Below are 23,647 nucleotides of genomic sequence, written 5' to 3'. Positions count from 1 at the left end.
ATGCAGCTCTTTCGTCCCCCTGCTGTGGCTCCTTGCTGGCTGGCTGGCCCCGCCCCTCGCCCTCCCCTCCCAGTCACTCCTCGCGTGGCCTAAGAAGGTAAGGGCGACAGCAGGGATGGACTCGCTCCATATTCCAGAGTAGGAGGGAAGCGCCCCTGTATTTGCCTCTCATCTCGCGGGCGCTTCCTCTGGCGCTTCTTGGTGCTGTGCGCACCTTGACTTTCGCTCTGCCCCGAGTCACTGGCCCGGCTGCGGCCGATGCTCCGCGTTGTAATGGGCTCCAGAAAGAGGAGGGGGCGCCGTCTCCCCCATTGTGAAGCACGCAAAATTTAAGTGTGTTGCGCAAGGTGCTGTGATAGCAGCAGTGAGCAGGCGATGGAGGCGGTGAGAGCAAGTTGCAAGTCTAGAGCACTGGCCCAGCCTGGCTGTGGCTGATGCCACTGCTCTTGCCACCACCATCACCTGCTCACTGTTCTTGCAGCATCTTGCACAACACACTTAAATTTTGCATGCTTCAGAATGGGGGAGATGGTGTCCCCTCCTCCTCCTGGAGCCTATTACGACGTGGAGCATCAGCCGGGCCAGTGTCTCGGGGCGGAGCAAAAGTTGCACGTCTCCCCGAGCAACTGAGGTGCGTGCAGCACCAAGAAGCACCAGAGGAAGTGCCTGCGAGATGAGAAGCAAGTATAGGGGCACTTCCCTCCCGCTCTGGAATATGGAGCGAGTCTCCATCCCTACCATCACCCTTACCTTCTCAGACTATGTGAGGAGTGATTGGGAGAGCGGGGCCAGCCAGCCGGCAGGAAGCCACAGCAGGGGGACGAAAGAGCTTCATTTATCTGGGAACCTGAAATGACTCTTGATTTAAATCATATGGTAAAAAGCACCCAAAGAAGAAGAAACAATATCAGCAAAAAAAAAAAAAAAAAAAACCCAACTCTCGCCTCATTTTGGAAATGGTTCAAGAGGGAACATACACACACATACACGAGAGAGAGACAGAGAGAAAGAGGGGGGGAAGAGAGGGAGGGAAAGAGATAGATGAGAGAAGGAAAAGGGGAAAAAGAGAGAGAAATGAGAAAATGATGGAGGGAGACAATGAGAGAGGAAAAAGAGGAGAGAGAGAGAAAGAAGGGAGAGCGGGAGAGGGACACAGAAATGAGGGAGCTGGAGGGAGAGAATGAGGGGGAAAAGAGGGAAACGAGAGAAGGGGAGAGAAAAAAGGAAAGAAAGAAAAGAAAGGGAGGGGGGAAGAGAAAAATGAGGGGGGGGAGACAGAGAGACCCATTTCCCACCCGGAGCCACAAAACCCGGTTAGACATGGCTGGGTGGTGGTCATGTGACTGGGTGGGAGTGATGTTGAGTTGGCCATGCCCACCCAGGTTTTGTGGCTCCCAGTGTTTTCTGTGGGAAACTGGTCCAAATGGCTCTTTGAATGTTTAAGGTTGTAGACCCCTGTCTTAGGGGAAAAAACCTGCAATAAATCAGTAGCCAGTGTTTTGCATGTCATTTGGATAAAACTTTTCCAACCTTGTTCACAGATGTGATATTAAACTTGAAATTCAATTTCCATATGTGGTAAACAGGTTGATGCTTTGGGGTTTATAAAAGTTTGTAAAAGTTTCAATTTATCTTTAAGATGTTATATTGTCAAATAGAGGATTTCAGCTCTTGAATAATGCTGTTTGCAGGCATTGTTTTCCCAGTGATATAGTACAGGGTTTGGGTTTTTTTAATTTAAGTATGTGTTGCCCCTGCCTGAAGTAAATGGATCAATGCTACTGATTAGATCTTGAAGAATTAACAGCGGGAATTCAGTAAACATCAGAAAATATAGTATAAATGTTTTGAAGGCTGTTGATACTAATATAAACAATTTTACTAGCAATATTAATTTATGCCTCTCATAATTTGTTTTAGAAGCAATGAATTTTCACCCAGTGTAGAGTTAGAAACATGTATCCATTGCGGAGGTTGAAATGATAGTCTTAATATTTTTCTTTTTGTGAAAAGCAGAATATTCTTTTGAACAAAAGTGAAATATATGAAAAGTATGAATGCTTTATTCAATATTACATGATTCTCTAATCGGAAATGTATATTTCTATGTTGCAGGGGATACTACACGTCAGCGAATTAAATTCAGTGATGACAGAGTATGCAAAAGTCATCTTCTCAACTGTTGCCCTCATGATGTCCTCTCAGGAACAGTGCGTATTCTATATTCATAAATATTACAGCCATAAATATTAAATTATAAGTTAAAATATATATTTATCTCTGCAGAAGTACTCAAACTAATTCATCTTATTTTTGATTGTTTATTTACATTATAAAATTAAGGTACAGGGATTTGCAGCAATCTAGATTAAAAAAGGAAATTGGGATAGGGCACAAATATGGGCATGCATATCAGACATAGTAGCAAAGTAAATCAAAAACAGATTTTTCTGAGATAGTGTAATAGCTGTTGCCCAAACCCAGAAAAGGACTCTGCTTTTTAAGAGTTTGTGACGAGTGTGACCTGAGAACCGACGTAAGTCCTGCATAACTTTTTTGCTTTGAATCCAGATTGCTTAATAAAATAACAGTATGTTAGGCATTATTTTTATGCTGAAATTGGAAATAAAAATAAATATGAAGCATTTAACAAAAACAAAACCAGGATGCATCAACAAATACCAGTTTTTACTACTCCAATAATATAAATTCTAAATATTAGTATAGAAAATTATCTGGACTGTTGTCCAGAATTCAGTTAATCTGGTAAATACAATATATTTGATTTTTCACCAAATTAGAAACCTATTATTTTTCATGCAAATCTTCCATTGAAAGATATTTTTCTGTTTTTCATGTACTGTTATTTTGTTTGTCCATCTTTCAATTATCAGCTTCCTTTGCAACAGGTATTCTTTAATTACTCCCTTCTGTTCCCTTCTGCTAGAAAACATCATAACTTTGAATAAAAAAGCAGATTTAAAGTCTGAACCTGAGAATTGAAGACATCGAGAATTGCCTTTTGTATATTTGTTCATTTATATTCTTTGAGTTAAATATAATTAATACTAATTATATTTAATAATAAATTAATATAATTAATTCATATTTGGGATAAAATTGTTTATCACAATGCAAGCCAATGATTTAAAATTGACCAGACTTATTAGCGGTAGAACTCATATAGTAATGGAATATTTTGCATGTGTCATAGCTTATTGAATTCATAATTTAAATACCATATTTTTCGCACTTTTTTGTCTCCCAAAAAGGGGTGAAAATGTCTGTGCGTCTTATAGACCGAATATTGCCAAAGCCCCGCCCACCCGCTAGCCATTTTTTGGCCTCTGCAGGCTTTTTCCAGCTTTTTTCTGAAAAAAATGGGCCCAAAAAAAAGCCTCAAAAACGAGCAGAAAAAAGGCTGGAAAAGAGCTGAAAAAAGGGCCAAAAATGAGGCAAGTGGAAGCCAAAAACTTTTTTTTGTTGTTTTCCTCTTCTAAATTTAGGTGCATCTTATAGTCCACAAAATATAGTACTTCATATTAAAACAAAAAACTGGAAAACAGTTGCCTATGGTATAACTTGTAAGAAACATTGCACATAGTTTGATTTCAATGGCACCTGATAAAATTGTTCCAAGGAATGTTTTGTTCTTCAAATTGCTATTTGGCTGTCTCTGGGCTATTTATTTTTATACTTTTGCAAGTGATGCATGGAATGTTCTTCTTTGACAAATTTTATTATAAAAGTCTAACTCAGTATTTTCAAAGTAACTGAATTGGGGGATATAGAATAATTTCTATGAATATGATTAGCTTTTGCTGGTCTTAGAAGTCCACTGTTATACAGAACTGAAAAACAAATTCAGTTTTAACTTTGTTTAAGAAAAATACTAAGTATGTGAATAAAATTATTTTATATCTCCCAAAAAAGTAGGAAAATAAATAACAAATTAAATTTTAATTCATGTATTTGGAAACTTGTTAATTAACTGCTAAGGAATCCATAATGCTATAATGTATTATTTTCCAATTATTTAACCAGTTAGCATATAAAAATGCACAGAGATGAAATTTGCCTTTAAATACAGAATATTTAAAGATTTACAGCAAGATAGAATAGGTTTATCACCATGAAACATACTACAATTTAATTTTTTTTTTTTTTTTTTTTTGGCTAAACCATAACTTAACAGCTCTCCAGATTTATATGAGTCCTGAATTGCAAGTATTCAAGTCTTCGTTAATATATAACTTTTTTCCAAAGACCATCCAGAACCTGTGCTTTTTTACTGCTTGTGGCTCTAATTTTAAGTCTGCTTTTACTAAAACTGTATTCAGTATCTTTAAGGTTCTGTTGCTTTATCTTTTTTTGCCAGCCTCAAGCTTTTATTGATTAATTGATTAGATTAGTATCCTACAAAGCTCAGGAAGGTTTTAGGGTGACAATCTGCCTATAGCAATAGCCCACTAAGGTAGTTCTGCTGTGAGAACGAGTGGCTTGATTGCACACAGTGAATTTCCAAGTGTGTAAAAGGACTTAGGTCCATATCTTTTCAGTCTAGATCTTAATAACACAACACTGGATCTGAACAAAGTGAATGCTGAATCTAGATTAAATTGGTAATGCTACAGTTCTGCTGAAGTCAGTGAGATATCCTAATTATTGTTAACTTGTTCTCATTGATTTAAAATGGTTAAAAAGCTTAGAACAAAATATATTTCTGGGGGCATTGAAATGAAGACCTTTTATGATCGTTACTTTTTATTCACAATGTGAGGGAAATATCTGTAGATTTGGCATTTTTTGTTCCCTCTGCATATTTTGATGATGTTGCCTTTCACCATCCTTTCTCTAGAAACCTTTTTGTTGTTGTTGTTCATTTCTTCGGATTTCTAATACTTGAAAAGTACTGTCCTTGAACAAATTCACTTGAGAAGATATTGAAGGTCTACCTTCAGAGAATGATAGCTGGAATTATATTGATTTAAAACCAAATGCATAGCATTTCATAAATTTGTTTAGTATGTATTATTGTGGTGGTAATAAATACTATATTACCACTTCTATTTAAAGTACTAAACTGATATTTGCATTTTATGTTAGGATAGAATTAGAGTTTAATATTTAGGAAACATTTGGGATTAGTTGTTTTTTGTTTAGGAAGACATGCATTTTCTTATAATGAAGTACATCAAAAGTTATAGCTATAGAAATAGAAGTTATAAATGCAGAAATATTTTGTGTCACACTGGCGTGCAAGGAGAAGAGAAAGCAAAATGAAGTGAAGAAAATGTATTGTGTATTTTATTTAATCTATAAAGAGGGGGAGAGATATGCCTCTGAGCCAATATTGACTCCTGGAAACTGTCTGAACAATTCCCTGAAGTTTTCTTGGCCATAGCTTGCTTCCTAGGACTGAAAAAAGTCTGAAGTCTTGAATTTAGTCTACTAGCTTCTAGCCTGTTGGCACTCTCATGCATCTGATTTATAGCACTGTATATAAATTTTCTTGTCTATAGCCTAAACATTTCTGCATATATTAAAATCTATTCATAAAATGTGACTACTGGCAAGGGAATTTTTAGCATACTCTTCCATGGTGTTGATAACAGTTCTAGCATGTAATGAACTCTTCAGAATAGATCTAGATCAGGGGTCAGCAACTCCGGAGCCACAAGCGGCTCTTTGGGCCCTCTGCCATGGCTCCCTGTCCCATCACTGGTTGGTCCCGCCCCTCATTTCTTTTTTGGACTCCAGACCAAAGTGGCAGGAAGCGAAGGCTGCCTTACACGCAAATGTGGCGTAAAGACAGGTACAGGGCAGCTTCGCTCCTGCACTTTCCTCTCCCCCCTCCTCCTCTTGTAACCCCCTGGCTGGCTATAGCTAAGCCAGGAGTGTGCGCATGTGCAGGGAGACCCTCCTTAAGCGAGTGCCAAAGCTCAGCCACAGCCAGCCCGGGCATCCTGAGAGGAGGAGGGGGAGGAGAGTCACCGGAGAGTGCAGGAGCGAAACTGCCCTGTACCTGCCTTCACGCCACATTTGCACGGAAGGCAGCCTTCGCTTCCTGCCACTTCGGGCTGGAGTCCAAAAAAGAAATAAGAGGGGCACGGCCAACCAGTGATGGGACAGGAATGGAAACTCCTCACTTTGAAATTGCAATAGAAATCCCCAAGGTAATTACTATTTATGTTGTATAAGAGTAACATATTGCTTTGCCAATTCACATGATTTCCTAATACGCAAATATTATACATCCACATGAACTTTTCAATTGCCTCAACAGAGTTAAAGTTACTCCCTCAGGAAAGACACATGCGTGTTATCTCTCTCTCTTTCTCTCCCTCTGCGCTTGGCTGAAGAGCTGCTGGGGGTGGGCGATGGCCAGAGCATTAGTGCAGGAGAGAAGTCGCATCCGACCAGGGAATTACGGGGGAGGGGGAGGACGGTCGCCTGAAGGGGGGGGAGAGAGAGAGAGAGCCATAGAGTGACACGTACAAAGTGATCCACAGAGATGAGGTGAGAGAGGGGGAGAGAGGGAGATACAGAGGGAGAGAGACACGAGAGGAGAGAGGGGAAGAGGGAGAGGGACAGACAGAGATACAGAAAGGGAGGGAGAGGGGGAGAGATAGAGAATGGTTTTGTAGCTGGGTAGGCATGGCTAAGGGGTCATGTGACTGGGTGGGAGTGAGTGACATCGAGTTGGCCATGCCCACCCAGGTTTTGGGGCTCCCAGTGTGTTTTTTTTCTGTAAGAAACGGGTCCAAGTGCTCTTTGAATGTTTAAGGTTGCCGACCCCTGATCTAGATTGCCTAAACTGTGGTTTGCTGGTATCTAGATCCATTCTGAAGAGTTCATTATATGCTAGAATTGGCTGCATTTACACAGCTGCCCTTATCAAGACACAGAGATAAATAGTGTCACAATGGGGGGGGGGGGACAAATAATGACATATGAGGAAACATGGATAGATTTGCAAAACAATAACTATAAGGTTTTATTTTTATTTATTTGGCATTGATCACCTCTGACATAATAAGATTTAATGAAGGTCAAAACACCTCAGAACTTAAGTGTATTATTGGGGGGAAAACCCTTCCAAAGAGCTCTTATGTCTGCAGTCTTACATAGTGCTCCCTTCTCTTATTTTTCCTCTACAGCTCTCATCATATGATTAAATTCGGTTGAGGGAAAGTGACTTGAGAGGTAGTTTGATGTAGTAACCAGGGTACCATAGGTTTTAGTCCTAACTTAGGCCTTTAAAGCTGGCTAGGTGACTTAAGATAAGTCATACACTCACTCACTCAGCCCAACCCATTTCACTATGTTGGGGAAGTTTAGAATATTAATATGTACACTGCTTGAGTTGACCAAAAATAAAGGCAAGATAAAAAAAAAATAAGGTACTAGGCATAGAAGTTAAGCAGAGATTTTAAAAAATAGAGAAGAGTGTACCAGGCAACCAATAGTGCACCACTAGAGAAGCAGCTATCAGGCAACTGGGCATAACCACATGACTGTCTGCTGCCCAGTCAAGAACAACCTTGGCCTGTCTGGAGATTGCTAGGGTAGGAAGATCAAAGGACAATCTAAGAAAATGGAGCTTCGCTATACATTTTTGTGAATGTGGAGAACAATCCATCTTACATATGCTACAGTGTATACAATGTTCTTCAACATGCACAGAGGTAGATTAATGCTGGTGAGAGAAAATGCTGTCAATGTGGCCTAATACTGGATGAACATCATCTAGTTTTAATCCTATTTATTTTCAGTACTTTTCATATGTGCTACATCTTTATGACCTAATTTACACATAGTTTAGTTGCTCAGTATTGAATGGTATATGTCCATAATTTGAAGATGCTTCTGACATGAATAAAGTGAAAAGCACTTATTGTGCATCGTTATTATTATTTGAAGTTATATCCTCTATCTTATTTTTCCCCACCTCTCTTAGGCTGAGAGAAAGTAACTGACCCAAAGTCACCTAGTGACCTTCTGTGGCTGACAGTTGACTGGAACCTGGGTCTCTACTTCCTAGTCCAACACTTTAACCGCTAAATTGACTCTCAATTAATCAATGTGTGTTGGGCTTGGTCTCTGGGTATTATGTGAATTTCGTTGTATGGGTATTCTCTGTATATACGTACAATGACAATAAACTTTATATATATTTAAAAAATTAATCAAAACAGATTTCTCTATCCTTTTACCAGTCTTAATTTCTCATAAAAGAGTTGTTCACTGGACTTGAATATTTTGATTATGATATTACTGATAACCATAAATATTGAAGGTAGTCTTTCACATAGAATCATTTTATCATAAGGCATTTTTAAAGTGTACATTCTTTAATGCAGTTCATATCAAAAGTCTTCATTTTTAAATCTGTATATTGGAGTGTATATCTGTATATCATGCACTTTTTGATATCCGTATAACATTAGACTGGCTAGTGAAAGTTGAGAATTTAATTATTTGTAATATTTTTATTATGGACAGTGCTAAAAATTGTCAACCAGTTTTCTTGTGCAAGAACTTTTTGCAAATGATTACAAGTAAAATAGAATTTATATCTCTAAATTGTCTCTTTGGACTTGGATCTTTCACTTTCTTTATCTTTTTTCTTGTCCACACTTTACCTGCCGAGTAGTACTGTCTATATTCTCCTACTTACATTAGAGCTAGAAAAGTAGGCAAAACTTTGGTGGTTTTATTTAGTAAACCAAGGAAGGAAAGAAACTGATGGTGGGGAATAATGGGAACCCAATAAAAAATTCAGAATAACTAGGAATCCCCAGGCAAAAAGTACAGTGGAAGAAGGATCAGGCAACTTAGTTGCTAAAGAGCGTTTTGAAAGAAAAAAGAGAAATTCAGAGTGTTTCATCTGTGGTTTATTTAGCCACCCAAAATTACCTTATTGGTGAGAGAAGTGGCATACAAACTTAATAAATAATAATAAATAATTGCTTCGTATATTTTTATGAGAACTAATCTGCATATAGGTTTTAAATTATATTATAAAATATAAAATTTGTATTTCATTTCTTCCCTGTCCAAGTTATGGTACCAGCCACTTTAAACTCTAAACCTTTGTAATAATTTTATTTATTTATTTATACAACATACATGGTTGCCCCTCTCAAACAATGATCCCAAATGGTAAAAACAGACATAAAAACAAACCATCCTTTCCATCAGGCTCCAGACCAAACAGCCTCCTGGCTCAAGCTCCATCCTAGCCCAATGATTTATTTCTTTATGTATTAATGTTTTTGTTTTATAATTTACTTTATAATTTTACAGATAGTCCTCGACTTACAACCACCATTGAGCCCAAAATTTCCATTGCTAAGTGAGGCTGTTGTTAAGTGAGTTTTACCCCACTTTACTATCTTTTTTATTATAGTTGTTAAGCAAATCACTGCCGTTTTTAAATGAATCATGCAGTTATTAAGCGAATCTGGATTTGCTTGTTAGAAACCAGTTGGGAAGGTTACAAATGATTATTACATGACCCCAGGACAGTGCAATTGTCATAAATATATGCTGGTTGCCAAGTGCCCAAATTTCGATCATATAACTGTGGGGATGCTATAAATAGCAATTAAGTGTGAAAAATGATCATATGTCACTTTTTTCAGTGCCATTGTAACTTTGAGCGGTAATCAAACAAATGGTTGTAAGTCAAGGACTACATGTATAAGCCCATAGATGCTTAAAACAAAGTACTCTACCCCATTCTAATTCAGGACATCTCAGAGAATGGGATTTTCTGTCACTCTTCTCCACCCATCCAGCAAGGAGATTCTACCACTCCTTGAGCAGATATAGATGATATTTCAAAAAGGGCAAGTAAAGAATCAAGCATCATTTGTTCTTATGAAAGGACATATATTCAAACCTTGTTTTTGATGGGACTTAAAAGTAATACAATAGTGAACCAGTTTGGTGTAGTATTTAAAACACCAGGCTTGTGAGTTCTAGTTCACAGACCCAGTCACTCTGTTTCAGCCCTACAAAGAAGACAATGGCAATCCACATCTAAAATTGAAAAAAAATAATACAATGGGTGTTATGTATGTTTCCACACTATATAAAAAAATTAAATAACTTGGTTTGTAACTTGATTTGTTAAGCACACTAGCTTATAAGGGAAAGTATGCAAGAACTGAAGGGAAAGCTCTTTCTTCCCAGGAAGAAGAATTTCTGCTAAGAGTACTGTATTTCTTATTTAAGTGTATTGATCTACTGCAGTATGGTGTCACTGAGACCTGGGGACATTTAATGATGTGACTGATCACTTTTAAACAAAATTTGTGTAGTAATTTAAATCATATTAAACAATAGATACACTATTTGAATATTGAAATAAGAATATAATTTGTATCCATTTAGTATTTCTTTATAAAATTGTCCTTTTGTCTTGTGTTTCAGAGGATGGATCTTGGAGAATGTCTGAAGGTGCATGATTTGGCATTAAGAGCAGATTATGAAATTGCATCAAAAGAGCAAGACTTTTTCTTTGAACTTGATGTATGTTTTATCACCAAATTATCTTTATATTATAAAGAATGGAAAGAGAATTGGTAGTGCTAACATCTGGTCAAATTGTGTTAAATTTATATTTACCGACAATGAAATAAAGGGAGATTAGTATAGATCTATTTCAAGCTATTTAGCTCTCGTCAGCTAGCCATACCCTTCTGGGATTCGAACCCAGGCTACTTACATGTTAGGTAGATATATTAACCTCTAAACTATGGGCTCTCCTTATCTTGTCGGCTATACTAGGGGAGAGATTGTTTTTTATCATGGCAACCTGGTCTACCCAAATATGGGACAGCATACTTCTTTCGCCTTTCAGCCCCAATCCAGGAGTCTTCTCAGGCAGTTGCTTTTGCGACAAACTATTTTTTGTGTTAAATTTATATTTACAGACAACTTGAAGCGACTGCCTGCGAAGGCTCCTGGATTGGGGCTGAAAGGCTAAAGCTGAAGCAGTATGTCCCATATTTGAGTAGAACAGGTTGCCCTGATAAAAAACAATCTGGTCAAATTGTGCATTATTGTAAAATATTTCATATAAAATTAATATAAAATTTCTGACAGTTATTAGTAAAGTGTGCAATTATTTGAAGCGAGAAAGGGGTTTCATTTGAAATTAAAGTGTAAAGGGCTTCATACTTGCACATGATCTTAGTACTTTGAAGAAGGCATGCATTTTCCTAGTGACACAGGGTAGTTACACTGTCCCATTTATCTTCTAAATAAGGACAAAAGTGGAGCACACACTAAGGCCAATAGATTGCACAATAAAAATCACAAACCTTTTCTACAATAAAAAGCCACCCAGAATCCCTTTTAATAAAGATTTTACACACAGAGAGAGGGGCGGGGAAATTGAAACATTGAATACAGAGCCTTCGGATTTTTATAGTAGATTTTCTGAAACCATAATTAAATTATAGCTAATTTCTTAGGATATTTGAATAACTTGAATCTTTGAGATGTGGAATCTTCATTCTCATTTTAGTTTTATTTTAATTTCTGTTAACTTGCCAGTTCTAAATCAGTGATATATGCAGCTCAATCCTCAAAATGATTGTTCTCATCTGTTTGATTGAATATTTGTGAATACAAGTGTCAGTGTGATTACCGTGAAAATAAGAATTCATGTAATGATGGTCTCAATTTTATTTGTTTTACAATCTTCCAGAAAAGTATTGTATAATTAAACCAGCAATTTATACATTTAATATTTAGTTCTACAGTTAACTTTTGCATTCTGAAAACGTGCTTATTTCTAGTCGGTATGATACTTTTCTGATTTATATGTTAGGCAATGGATCACCTGCAATCATTCATTGCTGACTGTGATAGGAGAACAGAAGTGGCAAAGAAAAGACTGGCTGAAACTCAAGAAGAGATCAGTGCTGAAGTGGCAGCCAAAGTAAGTACTTAATATTCACTCACTACACGGCTTTCCCTAAGGACTTCTAACTTGATTTTATATATAGCATTTATATAAAAGAATTTTGGAAGTCCCGTTTTATATCAAATTAGTGGGTAACAAAAGACAAAATGCACAAAACTACGCACAGATTTTTTAGCTGAGCAAAGATTTGGTTGTTTTGATTTTTAGTTTTGTGTAAGAGTGCGTACAATACGTACATATTTGTGCATTACAAGGGTCTGAATTGAATTAAAAATGGGATATATTGAAGAGGAGCAGTGAATGCAAAATGCCAATTGAATGTTGCTTCTTTTTGCCTGCCTGTAGTACCTTGAAACTACAACTCTCACAGTCCATTGCTACTGGAGTGGTTGGCTGGGGCTTTTTAAGTTTGAACTTTTGAAGGACATTAATTATCCATCTCTGCCTTAGTGGTATGAAGAACACTTTTGTCTGTAAAGATAATCTGAGTGGAAATGAAACATTTCCCATATTTATTGAATATTAGTTCATTCTCAGTGTTGAAAATTTTGAAATGTTGCTCCTTTTTCACATTCAAATACTATAAGCAACCTATATAAACATTTCTATTTATTATTGTTCAAATCTGCATAGAGCATTCATAGCATAATATGCCAGTGTACCCTAGAAAAGGGAATGGCTAGCTGAACAGAAGCACTTCATTGTGCAGTTTCTTATTGCTTTATATTGATGTGGCTTCTACATAGTGAACATTAATAATATTAGCAAATGTAAATATTGCTTTTCTCTCTGAAAGGCTGAACGAGTCCATGAATTAAATGAGGAAATTGGAAAACTGCTTGCTAAAGTTGAACAACTTGGAGCTGATGGAAATGTGGAAGAGTCTCAGAAAGTAATGGATGAAGTAGAGAAAGCAAGAGCAAAGAAAAGAGAAGCAGAGGTAATTTGATTATGTACAAAAGTATATTTTTTCAGTTAGTCCTGGAAAGACAAATTCTTATTCATGGAGTTGATAGTTAAAAGAATATATAAACTATATTCATTGTTCTCAACATTTCAGTAAATACACACCAATTGTTTAACATTATTTTATTTGTGGCTTATCTCAATTTATACTAGGCACAATGAACTTGTGCTACTTCTTTCCCTTTATGAAGCCTGGCACATAGAGAAAAGAATCCCTTTATATGTCAAAATATTTCCTTAATCTGATTCTGGTAAACTATCACTAGTTATATCCCTGAGCAAAGTTCCTTAGTACCAGAAGGATTAAAACATTCATAAAAGGATGGAACATACTCAGTGGTTTTCATTTGCCACAAAATATTGTTTCATTGGGAAATACATTTTTTTAAAAGAGAGAGTGAAGAAAATAGTGCAGATGAAGAATTTTGCTTATTTACAGATAGCAGTTATTACTCTTATAATATCTTCTGTTTGTTTCATTTTAATCAGGAAAACTAGCACACAACACATACAAAGAACCAAATTAATCAGCTATTGTTGATTCTGTACTTACTAAGAATGTAAGTTGTTCATAGCTTAAGAGACATTATGATGCATCTTCTAGGAAGTGTACCGGAACTCCATGCCTGCTTCCAGTTTCCAGCAGCAAAAGCTACGAGTCTGTGAAGTATGCTCAGCCTATCTTGGCTTACATGACAATGACAGGCGGCTTGCTGATCATTTTGGAGGAAAGCTGCACTTGGGTTTTATTGAAATAAGAGAAAAGCTTGAAGAACTAAGGGTAAGTATATATTACTCTTTTCCAACTGTTGTGAACTGTTAATTATCAGACTACTTCAGTAATGTCCTGTTGATACCACACTTGAAATTAATATGATGAAGCTGAGAAAGAGGAGCTTCCTCAAAAAAATAGTATAAATAGTCCTTTACTGCCTTTCAAACAAGAAGTTAACTTAAATTTGTATTTAAGTGACTAAACCAGAGGTGTAGAAGTGTAGTTCCAAAATGTCTGGAGATTCTCAGTCATCCAGATTATGGTTGTCCCAAAGGTGCTTTTTCAAGAGGCAACTTGACTTTCTGGTGGATTTTTTTAAAAAAGACATTTCACTTCTCATCCATGAAGCTTCTTCAGCTCTGATTGGATGGAGGGGAATGGAAGGATTTATATTCCTTGCAGACAGCTGGTCATTTGCATCCTTTTAGAGGGTAGTTGAAGCACTTGGAGGTTTATCTGTGTCCTCAGGATCACCTAAATAGTGCTTCTGTAGTCTGCAATTTTTTTCTCTGGAAATCCATTCGTACTCCCTCACCATTCCAAGGGTGTTCATCCCAAATTGTATAGCTAAAAGTCTGTAGAGATTCTCAGTCATCCAGGTCATGGTTGTCCCAAAGGTGCTTTTTCAGAAGGCAACTGGATTTTCTTTCTTTTTTTCTTTGAGTCCAGTTGCCTCCTGAAAAAGCACCTTTGGGACAACCATGACCTGGATGACTAAGAATCTCTGAGGACTTCTTTGATGTATTTTAGTTCTTTTTCTTTCCCATCTCTGCTGGTAGGCAGGCCTTCAGTTCAATGGTGTAGGGTTCTGATGACTTCCATTTTGTGCTCCAATGGGTGATGAGAATCAAAATGTGTAAATATTAATCTGTGTGTGGGGGTGGGGGTTTCTATAAACTTCACTGTTAAGGTTTCTGTCTTCCTTAATGTGTACTGCACAGTCCAGGAACACTGTGGGAGTCATCAGAACCCTACACCACTGAGGTGTAAGTACAAACAGGTACAAGCTGGAAAGTTTTTGGAGTTTGATAGTGACTGTTAAGAGAGTGTTTGGCAATTGAATGATGATATATTTGGTTTTTTTTTCTGCCCAGGTGTTTGCCAACTTGCTAAGCATAGGATCTGGGAGCATAGGCTTGCAGATACACTTGAGTTACTGATAAAATGATTAACTAATAGCTGGAGTCACATTCTTCAGCCAAAATTACAATCTAAGTCAACACCTTTATAATGAAGAGAAAGAGTTTGGGAGACTCTGACCAGGGCAAACGAACAGGAGAATTAATGGATAGGTGTTTTTTGAGAGGAATGTGAATGGGGAAGAAGCACGAAGGAGGCAAAGCGGCCAGCTAGAAAGCCCGAGTAGAGGTGGTAGAGCATGCCCAGGCCCAGCAACAAAAGGCGGCCACCACAAGTGGGGAAAACTGGATCCCTATCAGTGCCATGACTACCCAGGCCCAGCATCCTGGCTGGGCATGGGCAGCCATGGCGCTAATGGGGATCCAGCAGAGTGGGGGGAGGCACGTGATGCAGACCACCAGACATGCCTGCTCCATCCCATGCCACGTGACTCTCCCCTGCACCTCTGGCTACTGTCATTACCGCCTCATGGGTTGTTGTCCCCCTCACAGGTCTTGCCTTTGGTCCACGCATAGAGCGCATTCTCCTCATACATCCTTTTTGTCCACCCTCCCCTCCGTTGCCTCTACACCTGATGCTGAGAGGGCAGTTCTGTGCGCCCTCCCCCCCCCCCCGCAATGCCAGAAGCCGCATTCCACAGCCACTCGCCTGCCGCATTCCCCGGCGATCACCTATCACCCATCACACCTGGCAGGCAGAAACCCCATGAGCCTAAAGTTCCCATTCCGTCTCCTTGCCATCTCCTTCCTTCCTCTGCACCTCAGGAAGGGATGAGGGCAGGCAGAGAGATTGGCAGCGTGGCTTTCCTATGCGAGGGTGGGATGGTCCCAGTAAAAGGCCTGTGAGTGGGGCGCTGAATTACAACCTGGTGGCAGCTATCAGGGCCAGCCCATGGCCAATCTTAGATCTGCAGCGCCATCTTAGTGCCTCCCCCTGGCCGTGTACGTAGGAGGCAGTGAGCACGCGAGGGCTGGCATCCTGGGTGAAACGAAGCACTCAGAACACATTCCCCAGGGACGCCAAGCAGATCAGTGCCCAGTCAGCCTGGGCCAGACCGAGGTGCTGCAGGTCAATCTTTACCTGTTTCCAGGATGGCCCTATGGGATCTAACCACCTCGCAGGCTGGATTTGGTCCGCAGGCCTTCAGTTTGACACCCCTGCTTTAGATTAACAAGTTTTTACAACACTGATTGAGTTTCCTTCAATTCTTAAATTAAGTCTTAAACACAAGTTTAAGAATAAGCAGTAAAGGGTGATTAGAACTTTGATTTTGGAAAGCTACAAATGGACTGTAGGTCCAGATGGGTTTAGAATAAGATTTTGGAATTAATTATAAGTCCCATGGGAAAATGCTTTTGTTTTAAATTCTTTAAAAAGCATGATAGGATGAGAATTTGAAAGTTGGATGTTAGAAGGAATCGGAAAGAAAAAAAGATGACAATTAAAGGAGAAGAACCCTTAAATTTGACTTACAATGAAGCAAAATATTTTAACCTTAGATACAATATTTTTGAATACTGTATCTAGAAGTAAATTTTAAGAGTGTCTACCTCAATGGATAGACTATGTCTAAAAGATGTTATGAAAGAGGAACAAGTTTTACCTGACAAGATTGATTCTGATCTAAAATCAGATTTTAAAATGACAGGCTACAAGAATGATATAGAAAAAATGCTACATTGTAGATATAAAACAAACTAACTGATGTGTTAATAATTAAAAGGGATATATAAATAACAAATCAAAAGAGTGACCTGAATAATTTTCCTAGGCTTGTTAAAGCTTGTTAAAACAGGATTTTTTTGAGAAGGGACAAAGAAAAAATTTTAAAAATTCCAAGACACTATTTAAGAGGATAAAGATCAAAATTATTAAAAAGTAGGAATACGAACTTGGTTTATTTGATCAAAGTTAAACAGATACATTGTTATCTCTGGTGACCCTTAATGCACTTATGCTGATGAGGACTAAAATGGGGAGGCTTTAAGAATTTGTTTATAGATAGGAGATGGGTTGTGGAAGAAGAGATTGTTTATTGCATTTTAAGAAAAAATGATAAGTTACTAAATTTGCTTATACTTGTAAGGAAAGGAGGAGTCATTTTTAAAATATTTCTTCACAATATTTTCTTTTCTGCACTTTCTATTTTTTATTCATTTATTTTTTAAAAAACTATTTTTATCTTTATAGCTGTAATTTTTAATAACATTTTATATTTAAAAAAATTCATACCAGTATTTTTAACAAGGACATTGTTTAGGAAAGATATCACACTCTAAATATTGTAAAGGTAAAGATTCCCCCGCACGTGCGTGCTAGTCGTTTCCAGCTCTAGGGGCGGTGCTCATCTCTGTTTCTAAGCTGAAGAGCTAGCGCTGTCCGAAGACATGTCTGTGGTCATGGGGTGGCATGACTAAACGCCGAAGACGCACGGAGTACTGTTACCTTCCCACCAAAGTGGTCCCTATTTTTCTACTTGCATTTTTATGTGCTTTCGAACTGCTAGGTGGCAGAAGCTGGGACAAGTAACGGGAGCTCACTCCGTTACATGGCACTAGGGATTCGAACCGCTGAACTGCCGACCTTCTGATCAACAAGGTCAGCATCTTAGCCACTGAGGCACCGCGTCCCTTAAATACTGTATTTGAGTGCAAAATGTCCTATTTCAAAATTTGAACATTTTGGACATCTCTAAAGAGTGTGCCCTGTGTTAAATGTCCATGAGCCAAGAAGTGGAATTAAAGAGCTTGAATATTGAATTTAGGACCAGACCTTCAAGCCCATTCCCAATAATGAATTTCAAACAGTTGTAAGGGGAAAGGGGAATACTATATACCATCTTGAGTTGCTAAAGGGGAGGTTCTGAGCAGATTATAATCCTTACAAAGATTAAAAGAGTAAATGTACCCAAAATACAACTTGTATTATCATAAGCTCTCTTATCATTCAAATCAAACTTAGTAGCAGAAGATTGGAAGGGTATATCTAGCCCATCTATTGCCTCTGAGCACCCCAGAGTCCATAATGTGAAACAAAATGCTGGATTAAGATGACCCTACCTTGATCTAGCAAAACTATTAGTATATGTTTATGAAAGAATTATGTTGTTTTATAGCCTGACTTTGACATTATTAACAATTTTATTTATAGTCATTTATTTTCCTGCTGCTTTTAGCTATTCTCTGTGATTAAGATTTTAATTTTTGGTAACAATGGACCAAAATTAATTTGCTCTTTTTGTTATGTGAGTGTGAGTTCAGTTAAAAGAGATGGTATAAAAAAGATGGTAAAGTAATTGGCAATAATATTGAGACAGTATACATGTTCCCTACATATTCCTATATGATAATATGTAACCTGCAGTGCTATCAGATTAGAATAATGCTGCCAATGTGTGAGAAAAAGTAACTTTGTCTTATACATATATATTCTTAATGGTTTATATCAGAGTTCCCTAATCTTTCTGGCTTTGCGGACCGGCCAGGGGGAGAGAGAGGGGATGGTTCTGCATGAACAGCGAGCAAGTGCATTCAGCCCTATTTGCACAAGCAGCAGGCAAGCAGACATGCCGCTTGCACAAATGGAGCGTGCATGTGCACTTCCTGCCACTTGCACAAGTGGAGTGCGCGCATGTGCTCATCCGCCACTTCACGGCCCAGTTCTAAAGGGCTTAAGACCTGGTTTATATAATATTTCAATATTTGAAATTTCTGATCTTTATTTTGAAAATGATTTCAGAGAATTGTGGCTGACAAACAGGAGAAACGAAATCAGGAACGTTTAAAGCGGAGAGAAGAAAGGGAGAAAGAAGAAAGAGAGAAGTTAAGAAGGTGGAACTCTTATTAGTTCTTATGTCGTACTAACACTCTGTTCTTTGACTTTGCTTTTATAAAGAGTCCTGCATAAGTATACATTGATCCCACAGCTTCAAGCTGCTGCTAAAAATAAAACTGAAATTAAATATTAGATTGATATATTCCCTATGTACTTCACCTTTGGAATGCAAAATGTTTTGCTTTGATGAAGTAAAATATGCACATAGACTTTTGAATGTTTTCATTAGTGTGTGATTTCTGGATTTATTTTTATTGCTTTAATATTCAAAATGAAAGACAAAACAAAAAGGGAAAGAAAAAAGAGCAAGAATATATAATATATATAGGAAGCAACTCAGCTATTATAAACAGCATTAAAATGTGGCCTCTTGGAATACCATTGTTCAATCTTTCATTATATCATTACCCAACCAGTTCATAAGCAGAGAATGATGGAGGGGTCCCATTATTGTCTTGTTTTGGTTTAATGTCCATAGATTTGTTAACATAGTTTTAAGAGGAGTAAAACAGCCAATGTAGTGTAGTGGTTAAGATGCAGAATTTGCATCAATGATGCTAGGTTCAAATCCATGCTCACTGTCACTCTTTCCTAGCCTAACTTGTTCCATAGGAATGTTTGGGGAAAACGGAGTTTATGGATATTGTCTTAACTCTCAAAAGCTGAGATATGATTGTGATTCTGTATTGTATACTAATCAAGCATGGAATACAGCAAAAAAAAATATTTTACTTTGGAAAGAGAGCAGTACCCCAGCTGCATAATCTTGGACTGATTATATTTGTTCATTTTACATTTCCTAATTCTGAGGTTAACAAGTATTTTTTTTAAATGTTCTCTGAAGTAACCAATAAAATGAAAGGGTTTCTTGAATTAATCTTCTTTTAAAATTATAAAATACTCTTTAAGACCATTAAGCCATTAATTTGCTAATACAGGATATTCTGACTACAGATTTTTTTGGGAACGGCTAACCTCCACACTAGTGATATTCTTTGTAATTGTCTATAGATTTAAAACAGTCCATTCTAGATTAGTCAATAAATTTAGAATAATCTAAAATACATGTAAATGCTGATAGTAGAATTTCTGATCATACTAATGTGCCTGCACCAAATTGTGAAAAGAAATGATTTGAATAAATATTTCTATTTTGAAGTTATGAACAATCTAATTTTTTTTGCATTAACTTAAATGAAGTAAATAATTATTAATGTTAATTAATTAATGTTAATTAATTAATTAGTTAATTAATTATCTGCTCCTTCAGAAAAATTAGTTGTAATTTTCAAACTGGAATTATCGCTGTGCATATATTTATCATGTGAATAAGAATGAATATATGTCCTATCAATTTCCAAATATTCCTTACAAGAAATACAATAGGTAAATAGGTAAACATGGAATCATGCCTTTGCCATGTATCTAAAGGAAGAAATAATAACTTGTCCACATAATGGCTTTTCAACTTAGTCACTTAAATTCCATTTAAAAATGCTAAATGCCAACCAATAAATTTGAAAACCAGATTGATATGATAGTTGTAATTAGATAAAGAAAATCTAGGGGTTTATTTTCCCATGGAAAAATTTTTATTTGTCTGAGTTACCTTTTAATATTAACATTAAAATAGAGATACTCTTCGAGTTACGATGGTAATGGAGCCTGCCCATTATGGTTGAAAGTCAGGAAGGCCTCATTAATGATCCTCCCTTCCATCCCTGCTCTGCCCAATTTATTTGTTAAATGAACATACGGGTTGTGAAGTAGAGCATGGAGTGCCTCAGATGGGAATGACCCTGAGAAGCCTAATGCAGCCACAAGCCCATCTACATCACGCCTCCCAAAGATCACCATAACCCTATGGACCTCCTCCCTACCCCACTCCATTACAATTGCACATTTATATTTCAAATATCCTCAGAGCTCAGGAAGTCATGATAGGGAAAGAGGATAGGCCATTCTATTGCTGGGCCATGTCGCATAATCAAAGAGAAGAAATCCTGCATGGCTATACAGTTTTAACTCCCTAGCATTAGCTACGCTAATTTTATGCTAATACTGGGGGAACTAAGAAAAGTGATAGAGGAAAGCCAGCAATTTTTCTCCTCAGTAGCACTAGCCTTAGCTCTCCCAGTATTAGCAGTGCTAGCCTAGCTAATCCTGGGGGAGCCAAGACTAGTGATGAAAAGTGATGGCAGGGCTTCTCTTTGATTATGCCATGTGGCCCAGCAACAGAGAAGCCTGACCTCCTTTTCTATCCCGACTTCCTGAGCTGTGTATATCTTTGAAAGATAAGTAAGCAAATAGTGACCAGGGTGGGGAGGAGTGTGTGGAGCCCAGTGGGGTGGCAAAGCAGGCCCAGTGCCTGCGGGGACCCAGTGAGGCACGATGGTTGAGGAATAGTTGGGGTGCTGTAGCATCTCTGCAGTCAGTCATAAGGGCAAATGACTATAGGGGTGCTGCCGCAGGTATAACTTTGGAACTGGGACATAAGTACCTGTTGGGGTGTCTGTTGTAATTCTGAACGGTCGCTAAGAGACTTGTAGGTTGAGGACTACCTGTATGTTGATATTGTTTTGTGAGGGAGAGGGACAATTTCTAAATTTGATAAAAATACAAATAAATATTAAATACATATATCAATCCTGAAATAATGTACATATTTTTTCTTTATTTTTAGATCTCGTTCTCACAGCAAGAACCCCAAAAGGTAGGATGGTCTTTTTTTCTCTGTGAATATAAGCAGTTATATCTAACAAACATTAAGAAAGGTTTTCCTTAAAGCAAACCCATTGTGATTTTTTTGTACTATAATTATACGACATACAGTAAATACTTGAGACAATTATTTAAGTCAGGGGAGATTTTAAATAAATCTAATAAAACTTACAAAATAGGCAGGTGCAGATTGTCTAAAATTCACATTGCCTGTGAATATAAATGCCTACCTAAAAATGAAATGCCACTAGAGGGAGTGCCAGTTCATCTTCCTGAACTAGAAGTGCCTTATTGGTCCAGCCACTAAGAAAGCCATTTCTTTGTCTCCAGGAAGATAGAGATTGTCACCGTGTTAGATTTCATGGAGTCCATAATCTACTCATTAAAGGTCATACACAGCATTATGAATTGGACCTAGAAGCAAAATAGTAATTGGTGTCATACCATTAGCTGTAATGTACTAGTGAATTATAGTCCAGCAAGAGAGTGCTCAGTAGTATTCTTATTGCTCCATAGTTTTTGAAGACCCCAAAGATAGCATCAAGTTGAGCAATTCTGGCTGAATGTAACTGAGGCAATTTTTATTGGAGCCAGGTCTGATGCCACCAGGAATGGATAATACTGACATACCAACTTGATGGCTGAAAGGCTCTATCAAAATTTCTGCTTGAGCTTCCAGATGCAAATCTCAATCCAAGGCTCCCACCCCCCAAGTATTAGTCTTCTAAAAAAGTTTAAAAATCTATCTCTGAAATCTATTTCTGGAGCCATGTGTTTTTTTAGAAGTAGTATCACTGGGTTTATTGAAGATATGAAAATAGCCAGGGTGGATAAAAATTGATGATTTTTTTTTTTAAATTAAAAAACATTTAAATTTGATTTTTTTTTATTTAAATCAGATTTTTTTATTTTTATTAAATTTATTTTAATAAAATGCTTTTGGAGTAAAAATCTATCTAAAGATAGTTTTCTATTTAAGATACATTAATAATTTAGTTTATTCAGCATGAAATGGAGCTTAATTATGTAGCATGAGGTTGTATATTCTGCAATATTGGGACTGTCGGTGAGTCAACAGCGAGTCAGAGGAGCCACTGCGGGACAGAGATGACAGTTGTTCTTTAAAAATTATGATTTAAATTGAGTTGATTTAAATCAAGCCTTTTTACTAGTGATTTAAATTGTGATTTAAATCGAGTTGATTTAAATCAAATCCACCCTGAAAATAGCCATAATAAAAATAGAATATGTTTACTTTTATGATACTACACAAGATTACCTTTTCCAAAGGTTTAAAAGCAAATACTTTAGTTAACTGTAGGTACAATAACAGTTAACAATGCTGAGTTTTAAAGATTTTGATAAGGTAGTAGGTAACATTTCTTGAGGTTTAAAACAGAAGATATAGATTTCTTAGCAATAGAAGAAAATATTTGAAGATCAGGGTTGAATTGGAGGTCCTTGGTCTCTCTGAGCTTAGTAGTTTTCTTGCAAACCTTTCATTACCAAATTAGGTAACATCATCAGCACTCATTGTATTAATTAGCTCATTGTGGTAATGAAACATCTGCAAAAAACCCTACCAAATTCAGAGAGCACGAAAGACCCCACCGAAACTACTTAGACTCACATTTGACTCCTCCTATATGCATGTACACCCTGTGCACATTTATTAGGCAAGTGAGTATTTTGACTATATCATCATTTTTATGCATATTTTCCACCTCCAAGCTGTATAAACCTGAATGCTTAGTTGGCATAAGCATATCAGGTGATGTGTAATGAGGGAGGGTGTGGCCTAAGGAGATTAACACGTTATATCAAGGTCTGCATAATTATTAGGCAGCTTCTTTTCCTCAGGTAAAATGGGCTAAAAAAGAGATTTAACTGACATTGAAAAGTCAAAAATTGTAAAAAGTCTTTCAGAGGGATGCGGCACTCCTGAAATTGCTAAGATATTGGGGCGTGATCACACAGCCATCAAACGTTTTGTTGCAAATAGTTAACAGGGTCACAAGACTCATGTTGAGAAAAAAAGGCACACAATAACTGCCAAAGATTTTCAGAAGAATCAAATGTGAAGCTACCAGGAATCCATTATCCTCCAGTGCTGTCATATTCCAGAACTGGAGTGCCCAGAAGTACAAGGTGCTCAGTGCTCAGAGACACGGCCAAAGTGAGGAAGGCTGAAACCCGACCATCACTGAACAAGACACTTAAGTTGAAACAGCAAGACTGGGCCAAGAAATATCTGAAGACAGATTTTTCAA

At 37.4% G+C, this 23,647-nt stretch overlaps 1 protein-coding gene across 5 annotated transcripts in view; it reads left to right on the top strand.

The window, feature by feature from the left end:
- Positions 1-23,647, top strand: part of LOC117655596 (putative RNA-binding protein Luc7-like 2) — a 50,086-nt gene that overhangs the window by 19,554 nt on the left and 6,885 nt on the right. For 2 of the 5 annotated variants that reach the window (XM_087873144.1, XM_087873145.1), the window contains exons 2-9: positions 2,116-2,210; positions 9,310-9,374; positions 10,441-10,539; positions 11,846-11,956; positions 12,738-12,881; positions 13,512-13,688; positions 18,561-18,652; positions 21,340-21,369. In XM_087873144.1, coding sequence (XP_087729270.1) covers positions 10,444-10,539; positions 11,846-11,956; positions 12,738-12,881; positions 13,512-13,688; positions 18,561-18,652; positions 21,340-21,369 — 650 coding nt within the window. In that variant the 5' untranslated portion in view covers positions 2,116-2,210; positions 9,310-9,374; positions 10,441-10,443. Of the gene's footprint in view, positions 1-2,113; positions 2,211-9,309; positions 9,375-10,440; positions 10,540-11,845; positions 11,957-12,737; positions 12,882-13,511; positions 13,689-18,560; positions 18,653-21,339; positions 21,370-23,647 lie in introns of all 5 variants that reach the window. The other 3 variants (XM_034403177.3, XM_034403179.3, XM_060694598.2) reach the window with 2 other exon arrangements.

This window comes from Pantherophis guttatus, chromosome 7, assembly GCF_059756535.1.
Source record: "Pantherophis guttatus breed Tessera chromosome 7, ASM5975653v1, whole genome shotgun sequence".
Lineage (NCBI taxonomy): Eukaryota > Metazoa > Chordata > Lepidosauria > Squamata > Colubridae > Pantherophis > Pantherophis guttatus.
This window is presented reverse-complemented; position numbering and strand designations above follow the sequence as displayed.